The 22,584-nt window shown below is 42.2% G+C and overlaps 1 protein-coding gene across 1 annotated transcript; it reads left to right on the top strand.

The window, feature by feature from the left end:
• On the top strand, positions 1-21,837 carry tmprss4a (transmembrane serine protease 4a). The gene is made up of 13 exons (XM_028808483.2): positions 1-257; positions 13,225-13,273; positions 13,365-13,475; positions 15,474-15,626; positions 15,738-15,867; positions 15,962-16,084; positions 17,617-17,660; positions 20,085-20,244; positions 20,416-20,582; positions 20,737-20,832; positions 20,996-21,141; positions 21,251-21,400; positions 21,491-21,837. Exons 1-13 carry the CDS (start codon positions 234-236, stop codon positions 21,500-21,502), a joined length of 1,365 nt encoding a protein of 454 aa, XP_028664316.2. The 5' UTR covers positions 1-233; the 3' UTR covers positions 21,503-21,837.
• Positions 21,838-22,584: the final 747 nt, after the last annotated feature.

Below are 22,584 nucleotides of genomic sequence, written 5' to 3'. Positions count from 1 at the left end.
GGGCGTGTCCTGCTTGCCGGCGCGAGGTAAACAATTTTGGAACGGAAGTGGACGAGGTAGATGTCTATTTCTGTTTGGCGTTTTGCGTCGTCTCGCTTCCCGGTTCTTCCCCTCCCCACCCTGCTTTGCACCTCACAGTTCCTTTCTGGAAAACAGAAGAGGTAAGAAGAGCACCTGGTCAACGAGCCGAGAGGCGTCTGTAGGCGGTTCAAGACGGTCCAACTGCCACCTGGATGGAAATGCAGCTACAGACAATGGTGAGTCCTCGTTTTAACTGAGAAAAAGTCAAACAGATAGGACTGATTTAATGTTAGTGATGTCACAAAAAAGTAAATTTGAGTGGTCAGAAAGGTTTTTTGAGTCAGGTAATAATGACCAGTTGAGGTCTGGGCCCTCTGGTAGCAGCACTTCTTCCAGTGATGGGGTCCTTTCTCCAGATAAGGCAAAGCTGTTTGGTTAAAACTAAGATGAGCAATCCTTCTTCAAATGGAAAGAAGTGGCCAGTGCATTATTGGGTCTACACTAAAAAATACCAGCGCTTTAAAGGCTCTTTACTGCACTCTTTTAAAATGCTGCTTCTTTAATGGCACTTTATTTTACTGGGTTGTGTGGTTCCTCATAGAGCCATTGCTTTTAGGAAGAACAATTTCATTTTAGGAAGGGTTATTTGCATATGCAGTTGGTTCTTTGTGCTTTGAAAAACTTCAGTATTTTTTCCCATCAAATTAGGAAGTCTTTAATGTTTGTTAGGCCATCTAGCATGACAACTAACAGATTAAGATAATCTTGGTAACTGTACATATGCAGCAAGATTCCTTTTAAAATCAGGACCTATTGGTATTTCACAAATCTGCTACTATCTATTCCTGGTTAATTACTGCATGGACCCTCTTGCAGATCTGAATAAATGGTTCTTTCTGGAACCTTCATGTGGATGGTTCTTTTGGGAACCTAAAATGGCTCCCCTATGGCATCGCTCTGTAGAACCACTGCTTTATTTTTTGAGTGTGGGTTGTGTGGCTCCTCATAAAGCTGTCGCTTGACAAAGAAGATTTCATTCAGGGGAATATGAAGTTGGTTCTTTTATTCAATGATGCTGGGATAGATTTGCTCATCCTATGACCATAAATTTGATCGAACTGCACTCTTAAAATACTTTTTTGTCAATGGCACTTCAGCTGCATTACCCTATTTTGAATATACTCTTAAAAATAAAGGTGGTTCTCCAAAGGACCATCACCATGGGGGTTCCAAGAAGACCCTTTATTGTGTTCGTAAGAATTATGTATGAAGGCTTTCAAATCAATTCAGTTATTTATTGTTCAGCACCTCCTGGCTCACCAGTATGAGAAACCCCCTTAATGGATGTCAAGCTTTTATAATAACACACCCCCATTTTTGGACTTCTAGATCCAAAAACGCCACATTGTTAGAGCATAGTTTGTACAGGAAAGTACACCCTTATGACAAAAAGTAAACTAGCACAAGTAATCAGAAGGACCTGAAGTTGTGTATGTAGGCCACATCAGCCAACCCCAGGGCTTCACCACTAATGGGATATAAGGGGTCAAAATGACTTAGCTTCACAAAACTTCTAAAAGAACGGGGATTGGTAATAGAGACCTGCGGAGTGTCGTCTTCTGCGATTTTCAGGTTGCTGATCACGAAAAATGTTATTATTTTGGATATTTTACTCGTCATTGGTGGTCCTAGCCTTCTAAGGGCCCCTCCCACAAAGTTAGAAAAGATAAAGTTTCAACATAAGCAAGTGGGATATAATGTTATTGTTTTTTTTAATATTTTTTATTTTATTGTTATTATCATCATTGGCTCTGAGGCTAAGAATCTACGCTGGTATCTGGAAGGTTGCCGGTTCGAATCCCTGTTACTGCATGCAAGGCCCTTAACCTGCACTTACTCCAGGGGTGCTGGACAATGGCTGACCCTGCACTCTGACCTCAAGGGGTATGCGAAAACTAACAAATTCCAAACACAAGAAATTGCATAAGGTGAAATAAAGAACAGCACAAAAATATTAGAATATTTCAAGATCTATTTCCAAATATAGGAAGGTTCAGAATTTCTCAGAGCCTTATAGACAATTAAAAGTATTTTCAAATCATTCCTAAAGGATATAGGGTGCCAGTGTAATGGTGCCAGTACAGGGGAAACGCTTTCAAATGTATTTATTTTTTAATTCTTTAAGAATATCACTGGTATGTTTTGAACAAGCTGCAGCTTATTTATCTTTTTTTGGTATTTGTAATAGTAGAGCATTACAATAATCAAGTCGGCTAAAAATAAAACCATATACTCGTTTTTTTAGCACCTGGAAATAAAAGTCCAAATGTGAGCTCTTTTTCTTAAATGAATAAACACAGTCTTTGTAATTAATGTCATTTAAAATGTAATTCTGAATCCATAATCACGCCTAGATTCTGCAGTTGTGGTGTAATTTGCAGTCTAGATGAACCGGTTTTTCCTAAGATCCTCACTTTTATACTTCAGGCAATACGCTGAGTTTCTGTTTTTTCCTCATTTAATTGAAGGAACTTTTGCTCGTCCATTCTGTAATATTAGTTAAGGGTCCAGGTAGCCATACGTAACCTGGTGAGTTATGGTCACCGTTTAAAAATATTCAACAGAACTGATGGGTGCACGGTGGCTCACAGTGCTGCTCTTTCGCAGTAAGGACACCAACGTTCATATTCCAGGTCCTCCCTGTGTGGAGTTTGCATGTTCTCGCCATGTCCATGTGGCTTCCCTCTGGGTGCTCCAACTTCCTCCCAACAGTCCAAAGAACTTTAGTTTAGGTGAACTGGTGATGCTAAATTTGCTCCTGATGTGTGTGTGTTCACCCTGTAATGGACTGGTATCCCAGTGAAGGTGGACCCATTTCCCACATCCCCGGGTCCTCCCTGCATGAAGTTTGCATGTTCTCTCTGTGTCTGTGTGGGTTTCCTCCCACAGTTCAAAGACACGCAGGTTAGGGTTAGCCCTATGAAAGCTGGGATAGGCTCCAGCAGACCCCCACGACCCTGTTCAGGATTAAGTTGGTTTGAAAATGACTGCCTGACTGACTGAACAGGTCTGTTTGACCATTAGCAGTGTATGTTCTGGACACCAACAGAATGGTGGACATCATGAGGCTGGCTCTCTTCTCCTCGGATCCAGTGGCCTAGATACTGTACGGGTGGGCAGAGGGAGCGGTCCGCCCGGGGTGGCACATTTTTGGAGGTGGCATATTTTTGGGGGTGGTATTATCGGCCAAAAAGGCTCCATATAATTTGTGTGTAAGCAGCAGGGTTTGGAAAAGTATCACTCATGAATGAAAAAAGTAAAATTCTCTGATTTAAAATATATAATAATTTTTAAATCCACAAATGCTTCAAAAATAATTATTTTCGGACTGTCCTTCTGTGACGGTATCAGACACAGCAGTTGAAATTTATGAGGCAGCAACAAAAACAAATAAACATTACACCGATAATAATTTCTAGGAAGATGAACAACTAATTAATAATTTAATTTAGTTTCGTTATCAATCTGAATGCGTTCTTGCTCTGCGCAGAAAACATCCCCACCTATCACTTGTACACTACACTGGCTCTGGTTTTCGCAGCGTAATTACTGTATATTAAACTAATAATCAGAACAGGGCTTATCAGTGCGTCTATATTATATTCTTGTCTAGCTGATACTTATAAATAATTATATGTGAAAAATTATTGCTGTTCCTCTATGTATGAATATATCTAGGCAAAATTTATCTTAATTTTTCTCTATACGTCATTTTAATTTTCTGTTTAAATAGGTTAACATATTCAGATATGTTGGAGGGCGGCAAATTGAAGCCCCGCCCCGCCCGAACTCGAGACACGCCACTGCTCAGATGCAGTAGCTGACAGTATGGCGGTGTATTGTGACAGCAGTTCAAGGGCGGCTTCGCAGCTCTTTTCATGGTTTGTTGGTGGTTGAGATTCCATGTACAGAGTTCCTTCTGTTTGTTTGTTTGTTTGTGAGTCTCCCAGGTGTGAATGGATGCCTCACCAGGGCCGTAACTACTGTATCATGTATGTAGGGTGTGACATCACACAGGCCCCAGCGTCAGATGGAAATTATATATATATATATATATATATATATATATATATATATATATATATATACAGGTGCTGGTCATAAAATTAGAATATCATGACAAAGTTGATTTATTTCAGTAATTCCATTCAAAAAGTGAAACTTGTATATTAGATTCATTCATTACACACAGACTGATGTATTTCAAATGTTTATTTCTTTTAATGTTGATGATTATAACTGACAACTAATGAAAGTCCCAAATTCAGTATCTCGTAAAATTAGAATATCAATTAAGACCAATGCAAAAAAGGATTTTTAGAAATGTTGGCCAACTGAAAGGTATGAACATGAAAAGTATGAGCATGTACAGCACTCAATGTTTAGTTGGGGCTCCTTTGGCCTGGATTACTGCAGCAATGCGGTGTGGCATGGAGTCGATCAGTCTGTGGCACTGCTCAGGTGTTATGAGAGCCCATGTTGCTGTGATAGTGGCCTTCAGCTCTTCTGAATTGTTGGGTCTGGCGTATTGCATCTTCCTCTTCACAATACCCCATAGATTTTCTATGGGGTTAAGGTCAGGTGAGTTTGCTGGCCAATCAAGAACAGGGATACCATGGTCCTTAAACCAGGTACTGGTAGCTTTGGCACTGTGTGCAGGTGCCAGGTCCTGTTGGAAAATTAAATCTGCATCTCCATAAAGTTCGTCAGCAGCAGGAACCATGAAATGCTCTAAAACTTCCTGGTAGATGGCTATGTTGACCTTGGACCTCAGAAAACACAATGGACCAACACCAGCAGATGACATGGCACCCCAAACCATCACTGACTGTGGAAACTTTACACTGGACCTCACGCAACGTGGATTCTGTGCCTCTCCTCTCTTCCTCCAGACTCTGGGACCTTGATTTCCAAAGGAAATGCAAAATTTACTTTCATCAGAGAACATAACTTTGGACCACTCAGCAGCAGTCCAGTCCTTTTTGTCTTTAGCCCATGCGAGACGCTTCTGACGCTGTCTCTTGTTCATGAGTGGCTTGACACAAGGAATGCGACAGCTGAAACCCATGTCTTGCATACGTCTGTGCCTGGTGGTTCTTGAAGCACTGACTCCAGCTGCAGTCCACTCTTTGTGAATCTCCCCCACATTTTTGAATGGGTTTTGTTTCACAATCCTCTCCAGGGTGCGGTTATCCCTATTGCTTGTCTACTTTTTTTCTACCACATCTTGTCCTTCCCTTTGCCTCTCTATTAATGTGCTTGGACACAGAGCTCTGTGAACAGCCAGCCTCTTTAGCAATGACCTTTTGTGTCTTGCCCTCCTTGTGCAAGGTGTCAATGGTCGTCTTTTGGACAACTGTCAAGTCAGCAGTCTTCCCCATGATTGTGTAGCCCACAGAACTCGACTGAGAGACCATTTAAAGGCTTTTGCAGGTGTTTTGAGTTAATTAGCTGATTAGAGTGTGGCACCAGGTGTCTTCAATATTGAACCTTTTCACAATATTCTAATTTTCCGAGATACTGAATTTGGGACTTTCATTAGTTGTCAGTTATAATCATCAACATTAAAAGAAATAAACATTTCAAATACATCAGTCTGTGTGTAATGAATGAATCTAATGTACAAGTTTCACTTTTTGAATGGAATTACTGAAATAAATCAACTTTGTCATGATATTCTAATTTTATGACCAGCACCTGTATATTCAAATAAAACAATAATAAATACAAAAGAAAAAAGAAGTCCACATATTACTCGAGCAGCCCGGGAGTTGATTTTGGACTTTAAAATCAAACATAACTAACGTTAAACCGAACGCAGACAGCGCGAATTTGCTAGTAATGTTTCCGAACGCATCCTTACACTGTTTTGGTTTTGCAATCAGTTATTTCAGTCCACAATTTCGCGTGACTGCAGTGGCATTTCAAAAGTAAAGTGGTCAAGTAATCTGAGATAGTCTGTTATAATGTGCATTTGAATTAATTACTCTTCTAGTCGAAAGTAGTAAGTACTCAATGCGACCTTGTTTAGAACCCCTTGCCATGAGTTCTAATGGAGCAGTGGAGTGGTGCGCACCGAGCGCTCGCTGTGAAAGCCTTTTATAAGAATGGAGACCGCGTGACTGCTGCGCAAAGGGAATGTCGGCGTCATTACCAGTTAGGACGTCACGATGTTGTCCATCCATCCATCCATTTTCTAACCCGCTGAATCCGAACACAGGGTCACGGGGGTCTGCTGGAGCCAATCCCAGCCAACACAGGGCACAAGGCAGGAAACAATCCCGGGCAAGGTGCCAACCCACCGCAGGACACGATGTTGTCCCGTCTGCTTATGCGATTACAACATAGGTGCGGAATTTAGAAGAAACTGGGAGTTCAGCCAGGTCCGGACTGGGAAGCTTATTCAGGCCAGGAATCCCAAGTCTAACGCAGGCCACACAATATACATTAGTTTTTTTTGTACAGGCAAAGACATCCAAAAAAACCAACAAACGCCATTTTGTCTTGGAATTTTTTATGAATGAGGAGACAGTAGATTCCATTTTTACACATACATTTCGCTCTTAAATATTAGTCTCAGGACAACTTCTGATAAAGTGTGGAACAACACCTCATAAATAAATAAAACCATGTAGTTCTATAATATTTATATAACCAAATGTACAAAAAGTAGTTGTCATTGGAACCCACAGTGCATAGATTATGTTTGCAGTTTCAACTCTGAGTCTGGAATCTCCACAGCCGCCGTCAGTGTCTGGATGGTAATGCTGAATGCTCTTAAAGTTTGAAGTGTTGGTCAAAAAAGACCACTTTGAATTTCTTCAATAGGCTAAAGACTCAAAAAATGTCTTAGTGCCACAGAATTCTGTCAAACATTTTTTATAAAGAATGCACTTAGTAAACAAAAAACTATGAAACATTTCGTTTCACTCTCTCATCACAGCGCTAAGGTTTAACTGTCAGAGCGCGAGAGATGCACTTTAAAAATATTAAAGTAAAAAGAAAACACGTTCATTAACAAACTTCTCATGAAATAAATAACAATGGGTACATTTTAAAACACAAATCATTCCACTCACATACGCGTTTCATTAATTAAAAAATAAAACATTTTGTGTAGTTTATTCTCTCACTCTGAGGGAAAACGGAAATAAAACATTAAAAATGTGACCATACGTTACACTTCATTAAACTTTGAAACAAAAATAAAACAAAACAAATACACAGTAACAAATACCACAACCCATACATGCAGCATCCAAATATAATTCAAAGTATATGATAAACTTTTAAACAATCTTCATATATAAGTTTACTCTCATCATTGCGCTCCTGTTTAGCTGTCAGAACGCGAGACTAACACAAAGTCAAAACTTGACTTCAACGAAAACAAGAAGCATCCAAGCAGAAATCAGAAAAGAAACCCTCCACTGTTAAACCGAAAGGATTTGTGCCCACTACAGAGCAATAACGCCTGCTCGTTTTCCAGTATAATAATATTATATAATTTCATCATTAATTTCACTGGTTGCTCTGATTGGCAGTCCAAGTCCGGTATAGCAGGCGCTGATTGTAAACGTCAGTCCGGCTCTCGGTTTAGCCTTAAAACAGATTCACTTCCCGTACTGCCCGACAGTCGATGGCAGCTATTTGACGATTGTTCGGAAGGCGCCTCATTTCACGCAACGGTGACATTCCATGGCCTCCGAGATCCCCAGATCTCACTGTTTGTGATTTTTTTTTTTCTGTGGGGACATCTTAAAAGCCAAGTGTGCCGCACACGTCCTCTAACCTTTGCTGAGCTAAAAAGGAGGATTGCAGAGGAAATGGCTGGAGTTCCTCTTGACGTGTTACATCAAGCGATGCAGAATTTCCACAACAGGCTGTCAGAAGGTGTACAGAGAAATGGACAACACCTTCATGATGTTTTCTTCAAAGCAAAAAATAAATATTGACTTTAATCATTAATGGCATATCCTGTACAAAAGATTTAATCATTAAATGTATTTTGTAATGTGTTTATTCGTGCATTGAATGTCAATTGAAAATTTCCTGTTTCCTCGCGCGACCCTATAACTTTTTATAATATGTCTGAAACAACAGATACAAATATGCTCATAACTTCTAGATAGATAGATAGATACTTTATTAATCCCAATGGGAAATTCACATTTTCCAGCAGCAGCATACTGATAAAATAAATAATATTAAATTAAAGAATGATAATAATGCAGGTGAAAAATAGACAATAACTTTGTATAATGTTAAATGTTAACATTTACTCCCCCGGGTGGAATTGAAGAGTCGCATAGTTTGGAGGAGGAACGATCTCCTCAGTCTGTCAGTGGAGCAGGACAGTGACAGCAGTCTGTCGCTGAAGCTGCTCCTCTGTCTGGAGATGATCCTGTTCAGTGGATGCAGTGAATTCTCCATGATTGACAGGAGTCTGCTGAGCGCCCGTCGCTCTGCCACAGATGTCAAACTGTCCAGCTCCATTCCTACAATAGAGCCTGCCTTCCTCACCAGTTTGTCCAGGCGTGAGGCGTCTTTCTTCTTAATGCTGCCTCCCCAGCACACCACCGCGTAGAAGAGGGCGCTCACCACAACTGTCTGATAGAACATCTGCAGCATCTTATTGCAGATATTGAAGGACGCCAGCCTTCTATGGAAGTAGTTATGTTATGTGTATGGCATTCCGCAAATGTATCAATATAGCTACCTGAAAGTAAGGACTGATTCATTAAAAAATACCTCAAGCATGGCCATTAAAAATCATTATTGTTTATTTGAAATTATCGTATGATACAAAAATGTTCAGAGTTAGGGCGGCTGTGGAAAAAAGAACTCCTGTCTTAGCTTAGATCAAAAATGGTTTCGATGTCATCAAAACTTCTAACCTCAAAATTATAAATGACAGATGTAATCAGAAATTTATAAGCACTAATTCTCGTGTTTTTAACGTGACAGCAAAATAAATGTCAATGTATTGGCAAAACATGAAGTACTGGATAAGACATGACATTTTATTCCATAGCCACACTAAATATGAAAATTTTTCAGATCATTCGTTAGAAATGTCATTAGGAGACAGTTAGACAGCTGGGATTGTTGTCCAAATTAATTCCAGACATGCAATATTTGCAAGTTATTTTAAGTTTCCTTTCCTGTCCTATATTTAGCCAACGTAATATTCATACATTTTCGCAATCCACAAAAAATTGTTATTAAACAAACGGGAAATGAATCAGAGTGTTTTTAAACTAGACGCTAAAAAGTACTTGCTTTACGATCATTTAAGTTGATCACGAGTAAGCAATTTTATCAATAGAGTCAAGAAGAGCTAAGCACCTAAATGTTAGGTGTCCCAAATTAAAATTCCGAAAGAGTAATATCTATTAAAATGACTTGTTTTTGTTATTTGTTTCTATAGTGGAATCCACCGTTAGTATGCAGAAAACTTCCTTATGGATCATTTCTCTTTATTTTTTGTATCGTATACAAATTACATAATGAGACTTCTTCCTAAAGTTTCGTTGTTGTCAGTGCTACTGCAGTATCCTGTATTTTTAATCAATGCCACTTCATTTTCAAGTTTATGAAACATTTGACAGCAGTGCTTCCCATAACGTATGTGTACTGGTACTGCGTACTAAAGCTGGGTTTCCTAGAACTTCAACATTTGATGAAAATGTATATTTTATTTTGTGATGATTACCATCAGTATTTGGAATATATAATTTTACAGTAAATGTTAAAAAGCATTCTAATACTCAAATATTTATAAAAATTACGTGGGCCATTTTCTAAATGATGCACACATTGGCACCAATGTGAAGTGGGTAAGGCAATCCTAGTGCAAAGAACATCACTTGTAATTAAATTAAATTGCGTGTTAGTTACATTATCCTCATTATTTTGCTTGTCCGTTTGTACTCGATATAAACAACGGTTGCCACAATTATTCTATCCTACCACAGCAATAGCGAGGAATCTGGCAGGGTTTTGGTGTTGGGCTTATTATCTTCAAGTCTTCAGTGTGACCGATAATCGACTGTGGTATTTGACTGTTTATTCAGTGCCTACTTTGTTACTGACCGAAACTGCATGACACGACCATTTTACACCTCCTGTTTCCTTCACTTCAATGTAAGCCTCCTGATAAATTGAAAAGGCACATACAGCGTAGCTGCGACCAACAGAAATGATCTCGCCGGCCTACATACTCAGACCAACGCACAGAAGCAGAAACATCGACACCACGCCAGACCAACCAGCACAAGCAAGATGCCTTACAGCAACAACGACAGCGTATGACAAACCACAGAGCGACGTTATCCAGAGATCAGCGGCAGCAAATCCTGCACAAAGAAAATGAACAAAAAACAAATCACACACACAACCTTTCTGAAGTGCAGGGGCAAACAAGAAACATTGCAATGGAAAAACTCCAGGGATTCCATAACACAGACAACTCAAAATAAGATATTCCCTTTGTATTACGGCGTAGAGAATTCCCCGTTCATTTAGCATATTGTATGACTATCACCCAGTCACATGGACCAATGTTTAATAACGTCACAGTTTATACCCTGTTTGTACCCATGGCCAGTTGTGCACTACATTTTCCAGAGTTACATCAAAGCCCAAGTTAAACGTACAGGTACTTGTGGGTTACACACAGGGGAATATTTTCACTGACAATAACGTTTGTGCAACAAATTGCATTTTCCGACAATTATTGTAGACGTTGGTATACTACACACTACATGTGCCCTGCATTTCCATTTTTATCCAATGCTAGCCGTCCTCCATGGCTCCGCCTGCGCAGTAGTGAAACAGGACAGTGAGGAGGGCACTGCCCGGCTCCCCACTCCTGACGTCACTCCTCCCCCTCCCCTTGGCCTGCAGCCTCTGTCTCGGATTAACGTGAATATATCGCTCCCACAAGTGAACTATGATTCTTAGCACGATGAGAGAAGTCGCAAAATCAACCAGAATGTTCAAGCAAATTCTAGGGGGAAAAAAAAACAAAACAATCTAAATCCGTTAAGTAGTTTTCTCGTGAAAGACAGACAGACAGACTGACTGACAGACTGACTGACTGACTGACTGACTGACTGACTGACTGACTGACTTTGGATTTTAAATATACTGCTCAAAAAATTAAAAGACTACTTTTTAATGAGCGTATAGCATCAAGACCATGAAACTTGTGGGCTATTGATTTGGTCAGTTAAGTAGCAGAGGGGCTTGTTAATTAGTTTCAGCTGCTTTGGTGTTCATGAAATTAACAAGAGGGGCACTAGAGGGGCAACAATGAGACGACCTCCAAAACAAGAATGAATGGTTTAACAGGTGGAGGCCACTGACATTTTTCCCTCCTCATCTGTTTTTTCACTAGCTTTGCCTTTAGCTACGGTCAGTGTCACTACAGGTAGCATGAGGCCATACCTGGACCCTACAGAGCTGGCACAGGTAATCCAGCTTCTCCAGGATGGCACACCAATATGTGCCATTGCCAGAAGGTTTGCTGTGTCTCCTAGCACAATCTCAAGGGCATGGAGGAGATACCAGGAGGCAGTCAGTTACTCTAGGAGAGCTGGACAGGGCCCCTTGTAGAAGGTCCTTAACCCATCAGCAGGACCCACCAGTATCTGCTCCTTTTGCCAAGGAGGAACAGGATGAGCCCTGCCAGAGCCTACAGAATGACCTCCAGCAGGAAGGCTACTGGTGTGAATGTCTCTGACAATCAGAAACAGACTTCATGAGGGTGGCCTGAGGGTCCGACGCCCTCTAGTGGGCCCTGTGCTCACTGCCCACCTGGCACCATGGAGCTCGATTGACATTTGCCATTGAATACCAGAATTGGCCGGTCCACCACTGGCGCCCTGTGCTTTTCACAGATGAGAGCAGGTTCACCCTGAGCACATGTGACAGACGTGAAAGGGTCTGGAGAAGCTGTGGAGAACGTTATGCTACCTGTGACATCGTTCAACATGACCGATTTGGTGGTGGGTCAGTGATGGTCTGGTGAGGCATATCCATGGAGGGATACAGAGACCTCTACAGGCTAGACAACGGCACCTTGACAGCCTTTAGGTATTGGGATGAAATCCTTGGACCCATTGTCAGACCCTATGCTGGTGCAGGGGGTCCTGGGTTCCTTCTGGTGCATGACAATGCCCGGCCTCATGTGGCGAGAGTATGCAGGTAGTTCCTGGAAGATGAAGGAATTGATGCCATTGACTGGCCCCTCCACGCTCACTCGCCTGACCTCAATTCAATAGAACACCCCTGGGTTGAACATCATGTTTCCGTCCAACTGACGCCCAAGACTGTCCAGGAACTCAGTGATGCCCTGGTCCAGAACTGGGAGGAGATCCCCCAGGTCACCATCTGTCGTCTCATTAGGACGTTGTCAGGCATGCATACAAGCACATTGATGCAATACCAACTACTGAGTACGATTTGGAGTTGCTGCAATCGAATTTTGACCAAATGGACTCGCCTGCCTACCGCATCATTCTTTCCCTTTGATTTTCGGGGTGTCTTTAAATTCAGTCCCCTGTATGTTGATCATTTTCATGTCCATCAAGCGATGCGGCATCCCTGCGTTCCTAACACATTACCATATCAGTCCATATCAGTAGAGATAGCCAGCAGGATTTGTTTCTCCCATTGAGGTCTGATGTGTTTTCAAAGTGTTCCTTTAATTTTTTTGAGCCGTTTATATAGATATACAGTATTCTGTTAACCTATTCGTGTTACGCTTTGTATTGTAAATATTCATGCTGTTGTAACTATAATAACATCCCATACTAATCCTATGACTATTCTAATATTGAGTCCTCTCACAAGTCCCTGCTTATTAAAATAATCTCCTTTCTTACTGTAACGTGTGATGTTCTTTTCCCCCTCATCATCATTTCATCAACGCTTTTATTCTTGCAAAATTTTCACAAGCACAATTTGCTATTGTAAACATACAAAATGTTTGATATGCCTATATGTATATTGATGTAGCTAATACTAGGGGCCCCCATTCTGTCTTGTTACCCCCCTGTGCCTTTGGGGGTAGAGGGCATCAAAGATCTGTGTTGACTGCTGCAGCCTTGAGGCTAATTGTTTTGTTTTTCTTTCTAGGAGAGAAATGGAGGACAGTCTTTTGAAGTGATTGCACCGCTCAATCCAGGTAGACAACTGGCCATCTCTTGCAGTCACCAATGTCTTCCAACAGAATCTTTTGGACTCGTCTGAGTAATAATCCCCTCCTTGTATTGCAGGTCCTCACCAGGTGGATAAGCCCAAGAGAAAGTTAAAGAAGCAACAGCTGCTGAGAATTGCTTTGGTGGTGCTAGTTGTGCTGACCATCATCATAGTTGCCGCCTTTCTGAGTAAGCACAATTCGCCGGGCGGTGGGGTTGAACTAGAAACCATGAGGTCATGGGTTCCAATTTTGGTAGAGCTTGTTGCTTAGGGGCTTTTCGCTCTGTATGGGTCACTGTGGGCATTAATTATAAGTTGCATTTATAGAGCGCCTTTCACAAACCCAACAAAAAAAAAATAAAAAATTACACAGAAGACAAAAATTTGTAGAAGAGGAAAGTTTTGAGTTGAGATTTAAAGGTGGAGAAAGAGGAGCAAACTCGGAGAGACTGAGGAAGAGAGTTCCAGAGTTGAGGGGCTATAATGCTGAAGGAACTGCCTCACAGGGTGAAGAGTCTGGTGTGTGGGACAGTAAGGAGACCTGAGAGAGCAATAAAGAGTGCAAGGAGCTGAGCGAGGTAGAGGGGGGCAAAGGTTATGTAGGGTTTTGAAGGTGAGCAGCAGAATCTTGAATTTAATCCTTGATGGAAAAGTTAGCCAATGAAGTTGGGAGAGAGCAGGGGAGATGTGAGCAGAACGCTCTGTACAATACAATACAATTTATTTTTGCATGGCCCAAAATCACACAAGAAGAGCCATAATGGGCTTTTTTTTTCTAGCTCAAAATCACATCCCCTCTCAACTAAATTCTGACATTTTCTTTTAGCTTTGGTGCACAGAGAGATGAAGTTCCTCATTAAAACCTCGGATTGCTGTAAGTAAATATCATTAGTGCCGACATGCAGCAATAAGGTAGATACTTCATCGTCGGTGACACGATCCAGTCAGGCCTCTATGTCAGAAATTTTGGACCCTGTGAGGCATTTAATATTAACTGCTGGTTTTAATAAAGTTTGCAAGTCTAACATTCCGCACTATTGAATTGCTGATTATGAGCACTTTCTTGTTCTCAGTATCCACAGGCGCGCTGCAGAGTGCTGAGAATCTGTTCTGGGTCTGAATTGGTGTCCTGGGTGCCAAGTGACAAAATTTTCTCCTCTTAGACCCCCGTCTTACTGTTACCCACTTGCCCTGTGGCTGAATTGGTGCTTCTAACTTTGACTGCGCTCTGACTACAGTGGGACCTGGAGAGACTGAAGCTGAATCAGAAGTAGCTGAATTATCTAAACAAACTGAGTCAATCCAATTTTCGGTTTGCCTAAATGTACCGTAGCCACTATACAGATCTTGCAAGGAGACCGATGAAGAGGGAGTTACAGTAATCAATACGAGACATTATGAAACAATGAACCAGAGTGTGAGCAACATTAAAGGACAAAAATGGACGGAGGCGGGCAATATTATGGAGATGACAGAATTAAATTTTGGAAAGAGACTTAATGTGTAGCTCAAAGTTAAGTGGTGAATCAGACAAACATCAAGATTTCTGACAACAGGAGCAGGTTTGACAAGCGTACCATCAACAGAAGCAGATGAGTTGGATTCCTTAGAAAGTTGGGAGTTTGGGCCTACCAGTAACACTTCAGTTTTGTTGGTATTAAGTTTGACAAAGTTTTTCTCCATCCACAGCTTAAGATCAGTGATGCAGTCAATGAGCGTGCTGGGAGGCGAGTCTGTAGGGGAGTCGTGTTCCAAGATATAACTGTACAGTATATTGTCTGCATAACAGTGGAAGTTAAGGCCATGTCTGCGAATAATCTGACCCCAGGGCAGGATATAAAGTAGAAAAATTAATGGCCCGATGCATACTGTGGCAGGTCTTCATGTTCTTTCAGTTTCTTATTCTTCAATTCAAACTGCTTGATAATGAATGAGGTTAACGTTATTTTCTTCCACGAAGTCTAACTGTGGAAACTTGATGACTGTCCAGTCTTCTCCTCCTGCTGCTTCTTCTGCTCCTCCACTTCCTGCTGCTTCTTCTGCTCCTCTTTCTGCTGCTGCTCCTCCTTCTTCTGCTGCTGCTCCTCCTTCTTTTTCTTCTTCTGCTCCTCCTCCTTCTTCTGCTGCTGCTACTCCTTCTTCTCCTCCTCCTCCTGATGTCCTTTTTTTCTCTTTTCACCCTGCAGTTAAGATATGGCTGAACTCGGTCTACTTCTTCTGCACTAAATCCTTCAAGTTTATCCCACTGACGTCCGTCTGCAATGGGAAGGTAGACTGCCAGGGCGGAGAGGACGAAATGAACTGCGTTTCACCCTTTATTGCTAATACCACCTTTCCAGGTAAGGTCTCCGTAATTTACATCTCTCCTGAACCTTTTCTAAAGTAAGGAGTTTTCTGAAAGTTGGTGCTCATTGTTGCCTTCACGCTGTCCACTTGTTTGTCTTTTTCAGTTAAACTGATGACGGAGAATTCCCTGCTGCAGGTCTACAGTAACACCAGTCTGACGTGGCTGTTTGTGTGTGCCGATGGCTGGCAGGTCCAGCATACTAATTTAGTGTGTCAGCAACTCGGCTATGCCAGGTCAGTGTGTCCAGAAGACGGAAATTAAGACCCATGGCCAGGTTTGGTAGATGCATGCCCCCAGAGCTGACTATTGCTTTCATTCATGTTTCAGTCAGTCCACCAGCACATCCATTCCAGTGTCCAGCGTGCCTTATAATATGCAAGGACGATACAGCGTGGTCAACGCTTCTTCTGTGACGCAGGCTTCTGGCATCCAGGCACTTCTGAGAGATAGGTAGGTGATTAAATATGGAAGAGTGGGGTTCAGGGGTTTGTCATGGTGACGCCTGTAGATCAGGGGTGTTTAACTCTGGGTCTGGAGGGCTGCAGTGCAGGGCTGTCTTAACACATGGGCACGCTGGGCAGTTGCCTGGGGGCCATATGAACAGTGTTGCCCCATGCCAGTCTTTGTATGTTGTGATTTGCTGTCAATAAATAAATACTACACTATACTAAAGTATAAATATTTGGTATTGTGTTACAAGTGGACATTGGCATTTGCCTCTGATTTAGTATCGCGTGTCTGTATGTGTACGGCTCCCACGCACAACATCACATAAAAGTGTATATTTTAACATCATTTCAGCTCAATTCTCTGCAAATAAATTTTGCAAATGTTTGTTTTGAACACTTGATTAATAATAATTCATAGTAATTTCATACTCCGTCTGTATGGTTTACTAATTGAGTATCATTTATAAGTCAACTTTTGTGTTTTTCATTCAAACGTTTTAATCTTTGCTGTACAGCATGCTTTTTTAAAATTTTAACACTGATTTTGTTGGAAGTACCAATACAATAAATACGTTTAATTTTATCGACATTTTACATTTTTATTCCTGTGATTGGTTGTGTAGGTAGGGACCCCCAGTGCACTGCTTTGCCTATAATGCTGTTAAGATGGCCCTGCCGCAGTGACTGCAGGTTTTCATTCTAACCCTGTTCCAAGTCAGTGATCAGTTTTCACTGCTAATTTTAAATTCTTTTTCCCTTCATTTTAATTGTCCTGTTTTTAAGGATTCAATGCTATGAGTTGATTCTTTTCTTCATTAAATGGCAGCCAAACAGAAATGAGCCAACAGATGACCAGCTAAATCGGGACTTCAAACTCCAACCAATTTCACTCCAACAGATCTCTTAATGAGAATCCGATTCTCGCTGTTAATTAAGCCCGTTATTTAATTCCATGGCTTGTTGCTGCTCTCATTCTGCTACAGCAGACATTTCTGATTTTTCTGTTTTCTGTGAAAATGCTTTGGTGACCTTAGCAGATCACCCTTACCGAGACGTTCACCTTTCTTTATTTTCAGATATTGTGTGATGGGCACAGGTGAGCTGGTCGTGTGGCGGCTTGTTTTGTGTCTCATTATTGTTTGGCTGCTAATTAAGGAAAAAGAAGCAACAAAAAGGTGCAGAGTCAAGTTAATTAAAATTAAGGCAAAAGAAATTAATTAGCAGCAAAAGCAGGTCACTAATGAAGAAGATGGTTAGAATGAAAACCTGCAGCCACTGCGGCCCTCCAGGCCCGGAGTTGGACACCCCTGCTGTAGATGATTCAGCTCACCTGCAGGACAGGCAGCCATCAGAAATTCCAGTCTGTCCCTCGCAGGCCCCACCACACGCAAGTGAAGGAGTATGGCTGGAGTTGGTAGAAGGATCCACAAATTCAAGCCCTGATGATTTTTTTTTCTCTTTATTTAATGTCTACACACTGTTTCCTTATTCCTTAATGGCTTATTTTCTCTCTCATTTCTGCCTTCCTTTCAGCAAAACCTGTGCCTCTGGATCAGTGATTGCTCTTACCTGTGCAGGTAACAACCATATTTCTTTTATCTTGTCTCCGCAGAATAATGCATAATTGATATGGACTCCCGTCCTCAAAGTCAGGCTAGCAGATGTGCGTTAGTCATATTTCAAACAGTGCGTTATGTTACATAACAGTAGATAAACCGTCCATCCTGTACACGTTGTCCATCTTGAGCTGCCATTGATTCCGCGTTAGGTCTTTATGCATTCATCAGGACAGGAATTTCCAGCTAGGAAGCACAATTTGGAATGTTACAGGTTTTTCTAAATGCTTACACGTGGTTTCTAAAACTAGAGGTCGTTCTTTTTAATACTCCACATGCAATTTCCCAAAACACTCACACAACACGAAGAATGTCAGACGCACACTTTATTCAAAATCACATGAGCTCTTCTAAAAATGGCAGGTTTGCCAACAAAACTCTACACACAAACCATCCAAAGAACACCGATGACACCAAAGCACGGTCATCCCTTTTTGGCATTTTCAGTCCACTGTTAAAAGGTTCCAAATTGTTCTAATGTTCTAAAGAAAAAATATCTAGACAAGAGGCGGCCATTCAGCCCAACAAAGCCTGCCAGTCCCATCCACTTAAACTCCTTCTAAAATAACATCAAGTAGAGTTTTGAAAGCCCCTAAAGTCCTCCTATCTACTACGCTATGCGGCCACATATTCCATGTGTCTGTGGTTGTCTATCTGAAAAAAAACTTCATGTTTGCGCGAAATTTACCCTTCACAAGTTGCCAACTGTGTCCTTGTGTTCTTGATGAACTCCATTTAAAGTCACCGTCTCGGTCCACTGCACTGATCCCCTTCATAATTTTGAACACTTGATTCAGGTCTCCTCTTCATCTCCTGTAAAGGTTCAGCTCTTTTCATCTTTCCTCATAACTCAACCCCTGTAGTCCTGGAGTCAGCCCAGTCGCTCTTCTCTGGACCTTTTAAAGCCCTGCCATTTCCTTATTATAGCCTGGGGACCAAAACTGGTGAGGCCTCATCTGGAGTCCTGAGTGCAGTAAATTATTAAAGCACATTATAGAGCGTCACCTCCTGTGACTTATGCTGCACACGTCAAGACGCTGTATAACCTGACATTCTGTTCTTCGTAATGGCTTCTGAACATGCTGGGACAGTTGATTTTTGTAGAGTCCACTACAACTCTGAAATCCTTCTCATAAAGGGGTACTTTCAATTTTTAGAGCTCCTATTGTGTATTCATACCTCACACAATTCAGACAATTCACCAAGTTCTCCACCTGACTCCTCTTCTCCCTCACCTCCCTCACCCTTATCGAGACAACCCATAAGTACTGAATCTTCTGAGAATTTCTGCAAGTGACATGTCCTGGTGTTCGATTTGTAGTCAGAGGTGTACAGAGTGATGGAGACAGGACTGTCTTCTGTTCACATCCATATCAGAAGCAGAAGTCTCTGAGTCACACAAACTGTGGCCTGCCAGGCAGAGGGTCCATTACCCAGCACACCACAGGCTCATCCACCTACACATCTCTGAGTTCACCCCTTAACAGGGATGGCTGGATGGTATTGAAGGCCCTGGAGAAATCAAAGAACATAATCCTCACAGTGCTGCCAGCTTTGTCCAGGTGGGATTAAGCCTTGTGGAGCAGATACTGTAGATAATTACGTCCTCCACTTCAATCTGTGTCCAATAGGAAAACTTCAGTGGGTCCAGGTGGTTTACCACATCCAGGACCAGCTTCTCCAACGTCTTCAAGATGTGGGACAGCAAGTGCCACTGGTCTGTGGTCATTAAACTGTGGGGTGGACTGCCTAGGGGGGTGTGAAGTAACAGAAAGGGGGGGCGTGAAGATGTGAAAAAAGGAAAACAAGAATTGAAAATATGAAAAATACATCTATTGAAACCAAAACAAATTAACTTAAACTACATTCTGATAATAGAAAAATAAATATAGAGTTAGATAAATGTCGATAAAAGTTAAGTAGGTATAATAAAATATGAATCTATGATGTATCATTAATTAAAAAAGAACAAATTGGTATTAGTGGGCTCCTTTCAAAAAAAACCTTAGGGGGGCGCGATTAAAACTGTTATGAAAACTCGGGTCGCAAATACTTGATGGTTGAGAAACACTGCACTACAGGGTGTTTTTCCACAGCAGTGACACTTTCCACTCTTGATGATGGGTGACAGAAGACAGCAGAGATAGGAAGGGTGGTGCTCTTGGTCGTTGTGATGATTACAGATGGCCATCTCTACAGGTCTATGTGGTCTTGCAGTGGTCGGGCTTCACTATTTATTTAAGTTCCTGGCAAGCAAAGCTTTAGGGCTCTAGACGTTGACAATTTTATTGCTGCTAACATCATGGAGAGTGGGCACCTCCACCTGAAAACAAAGGGAAGGAGGTGACTTGGTAACACATTTCTGCTTTTGACCATCTCTCCTAGCCTGTGGTTTTAGACAAGATGATCGCATAGTGGGTGGAACGGATGCTAAAATTGAACAGTGGCCCTGGCAGGTCAGCCTCCAGTTCAGTGGTGACCATACATGTGGTGGGAGCATCATCAACCCACGTTGGATCATGGCAGCGGCTCACTGTTTTCCAAAGTGAGTTTGCCTAAAGTCTTTCCGCGATGCCCTCGTATGGTGGGCCGAAGCTTAATCTAGTAACTGACTGTTCAAGTTGTTTGTAGAAATTCACTTGGTGTTTTGGATTATTTGGCTGTTCTTTGTGTGAGCTTTTCAATGTGTGTATGTTTGTTTTTTTAATTGCTTCAGGGAATATCATATGGTAAGCCGCTGGGCAGTAGTGCCAGGGATAACCAAACAGTCTTCGAGTGGCGCAGTCAGTGTTGACAAGATCTTTACCAATGGACAATATAGTACGTTAACAAGTGACTTCGACCTGGCCTTGCTGAGGCTACAGAATCCCTTGACCCTCACAGGTAATTTTAAAATATCCTCTCTATGTGTAATCATGCTGACCTCTAGTGGACATTTAAAGTAATGCATCACTTTCTCAGTGGAGATGAGAGACTTGTAAACTCGCAGTATCTGCCGCACTGACCAACGGCATCGACACTCTCACTTTCTTTACAGAAGCCATTCGTCCGGTGTGCCTTCCGTATTCTGACCTTGCCTTAAAGCCTAATGACAGTCTGTGGGTGACAGGATGGGGCTACATGAAGGAAAATGGTATGACCAAAGTCTTCAGGTATAGGGTGACCCAAGTGGGATGCTTTCCTGCTATTTTCTTTCTCCGTAAACTGGAGGGGGTCATTACTGTCCCCTTTTTGTGACTGATTATGGTCATGTGATATTGTCCCTTCTCTTATTGTGCCCACTCCTGTTGTTGTAGCGGGCGTTCTGGCCACGGTCCTGCAGCAAGCCAGGATTCAGTACGTGGACCGCAGTGTATGCAACCTTCCTGATATTTATGACGGCTACATTACCCCTCGAATGATCTGCGCTGGGTCCCTGCAAGGCAAGGTGGACTCCTGTCAGGTACGCAGGTGTTGGAGTGGCACTAGTCTGCTGCTGTCTAAGACTTTAAATGTTTTACTAACTAGAAGACACTTTTCTGAAATATTTCACTCTTTCTTGCCCTGATAAGGGAGACAGTGGGGGTCCTCTAGTCTACCTGGCTGAACAATGGACGCAAGTGGGAGTGGTGAGCTGGGGCAGCGGCTGTGCAGAAAAGCTTCATCCGGGTGTCTACTCCAATGTTCCTGCCTTCCTGGACTGGATTTACAATGTCATGCAGGTGAGGTTCCTCCCTCAGACAGACTGTGGGTATAATGGGGACACCCGTTGTGTTACATGGGACAAATGGCTGCCTTGTTTTTGTGTACAGGCGAACCCTTAAGGAGCACTGATGCTGCAAGAGGCCGGTGACCCCTGCCAGCACTGCCAAGGTCTTCAGATGAGCTGGCTTTGTATTTGATTTTTCTCATGAAGTGTATGGGGGACTCGCCCTTAAAGGATTGGAGACCTCGATCTTCCCACACTGCTTTGGAGATTCCAGGAATGGCCTCAACCTGACTGGACAGCACCTCTCCTTGACTCAGGAAACCAGACATGCCTGCTGAGTGCTGGACACCATCCAGCTCTTTATGTGGGGGGGAAGACAAAAGGAAAAAAAAAAAAACAATTTTTATTGTTCTTCTCATATGTACAGTAAAGAAAAACATTTCAAATGTCCTTTTATCGGCACACTTTCCATTTGAAAAACAACATGGAGACATGAAATCTTAAACAACACTCGTCCATCTCTCAGTTGCAGCATGCCTGAGGCCAGCAAGTGGGAACGGGCCAGGAGTGGCGATAGCCTGGACAATGAAAAAGGGGTGTGTGTGTGTGTGTGTGTATATAATGGAGATGTGGGTACACCAAGGATGGAGGCCACTCTGTGCCAGAGAGTGACACTTGCGTATGATGCAAGTGCACACTAAGGAGTGAGACGTCTCTGTGCTACTGAGTGACGCTTAAGTGTGACGTGAGTGCACACCAAAGAGTGAGGTGTCTCTCTGCCAGAGTGTGATGCTTGAAAATAATGTGGGTGCACACTAAGGAGTTGAGGTATTTCTGTGCCACTGCGTGACACTTGACTATGATATGGGTCCACACTATGGAGTGAGATGATGCTTGTAAATGATGTGTGTGCACACCAAAGAGTAACGTGTATCTGTGCCAGCGAGTAATGCTTGAATATAATGTGGAGTACGCACCAGGGAGTGAGGCATCCCTTTACCAGAAAGTAATGCTTGAACAGTAATAAGGGTTCAGGCCAAGCCAGGTGGTGTCTCTGTGCCAGAAAGGGATGCTTGAAAATAATGTGTGTGCACACCAAGGAGTGAGGCGTCTCTGTGCCAGAAAGTAATGCTTGAGTATGAGGTAAGTGCACACTAAGGAGTGAGATGTCTTCATGCCAGAAAGGAAAGCTTGAAA

Source organism: Erpetoichthys calabaricus, chromosome 9, assembly GCF_900747795.2.
Source record: "Erpetoichthys calabaricus chromosome 9, fErpCal1.3, whole genome shotgun sequence".
Lineage (NCBI taxonomy): Eukaryota > Metazoa > Chordata > Cladistia > Polypteriformes > Polypteridae > Erpetoichthys > Erpetoichthys calabaricus.
This window is presented reverse-complemented; position numbering and strand designations above follow the sequence as displayed.

Coding starts and splice junctions, on each gene's coding strand:
- tmprss4a (XM_028808483.2), top strand. CDS start 234: ATGGAAATGCAGCTACAGACAATG. Junction 15,627..15,737: donor TGCTAATACCACCTTTCCAG/GTAAGGTCTCCG, acceptor TGTCTTTTTCAG/TTAAACTGATGACGGAGAAT. Junction 20,833..20,995: donor GGGCTACATGAAGGAAAATG/GTATGACCAAAG, acceptor CTGTTGTTGTAG/CGGGCGTTCTGGCCACGGTC.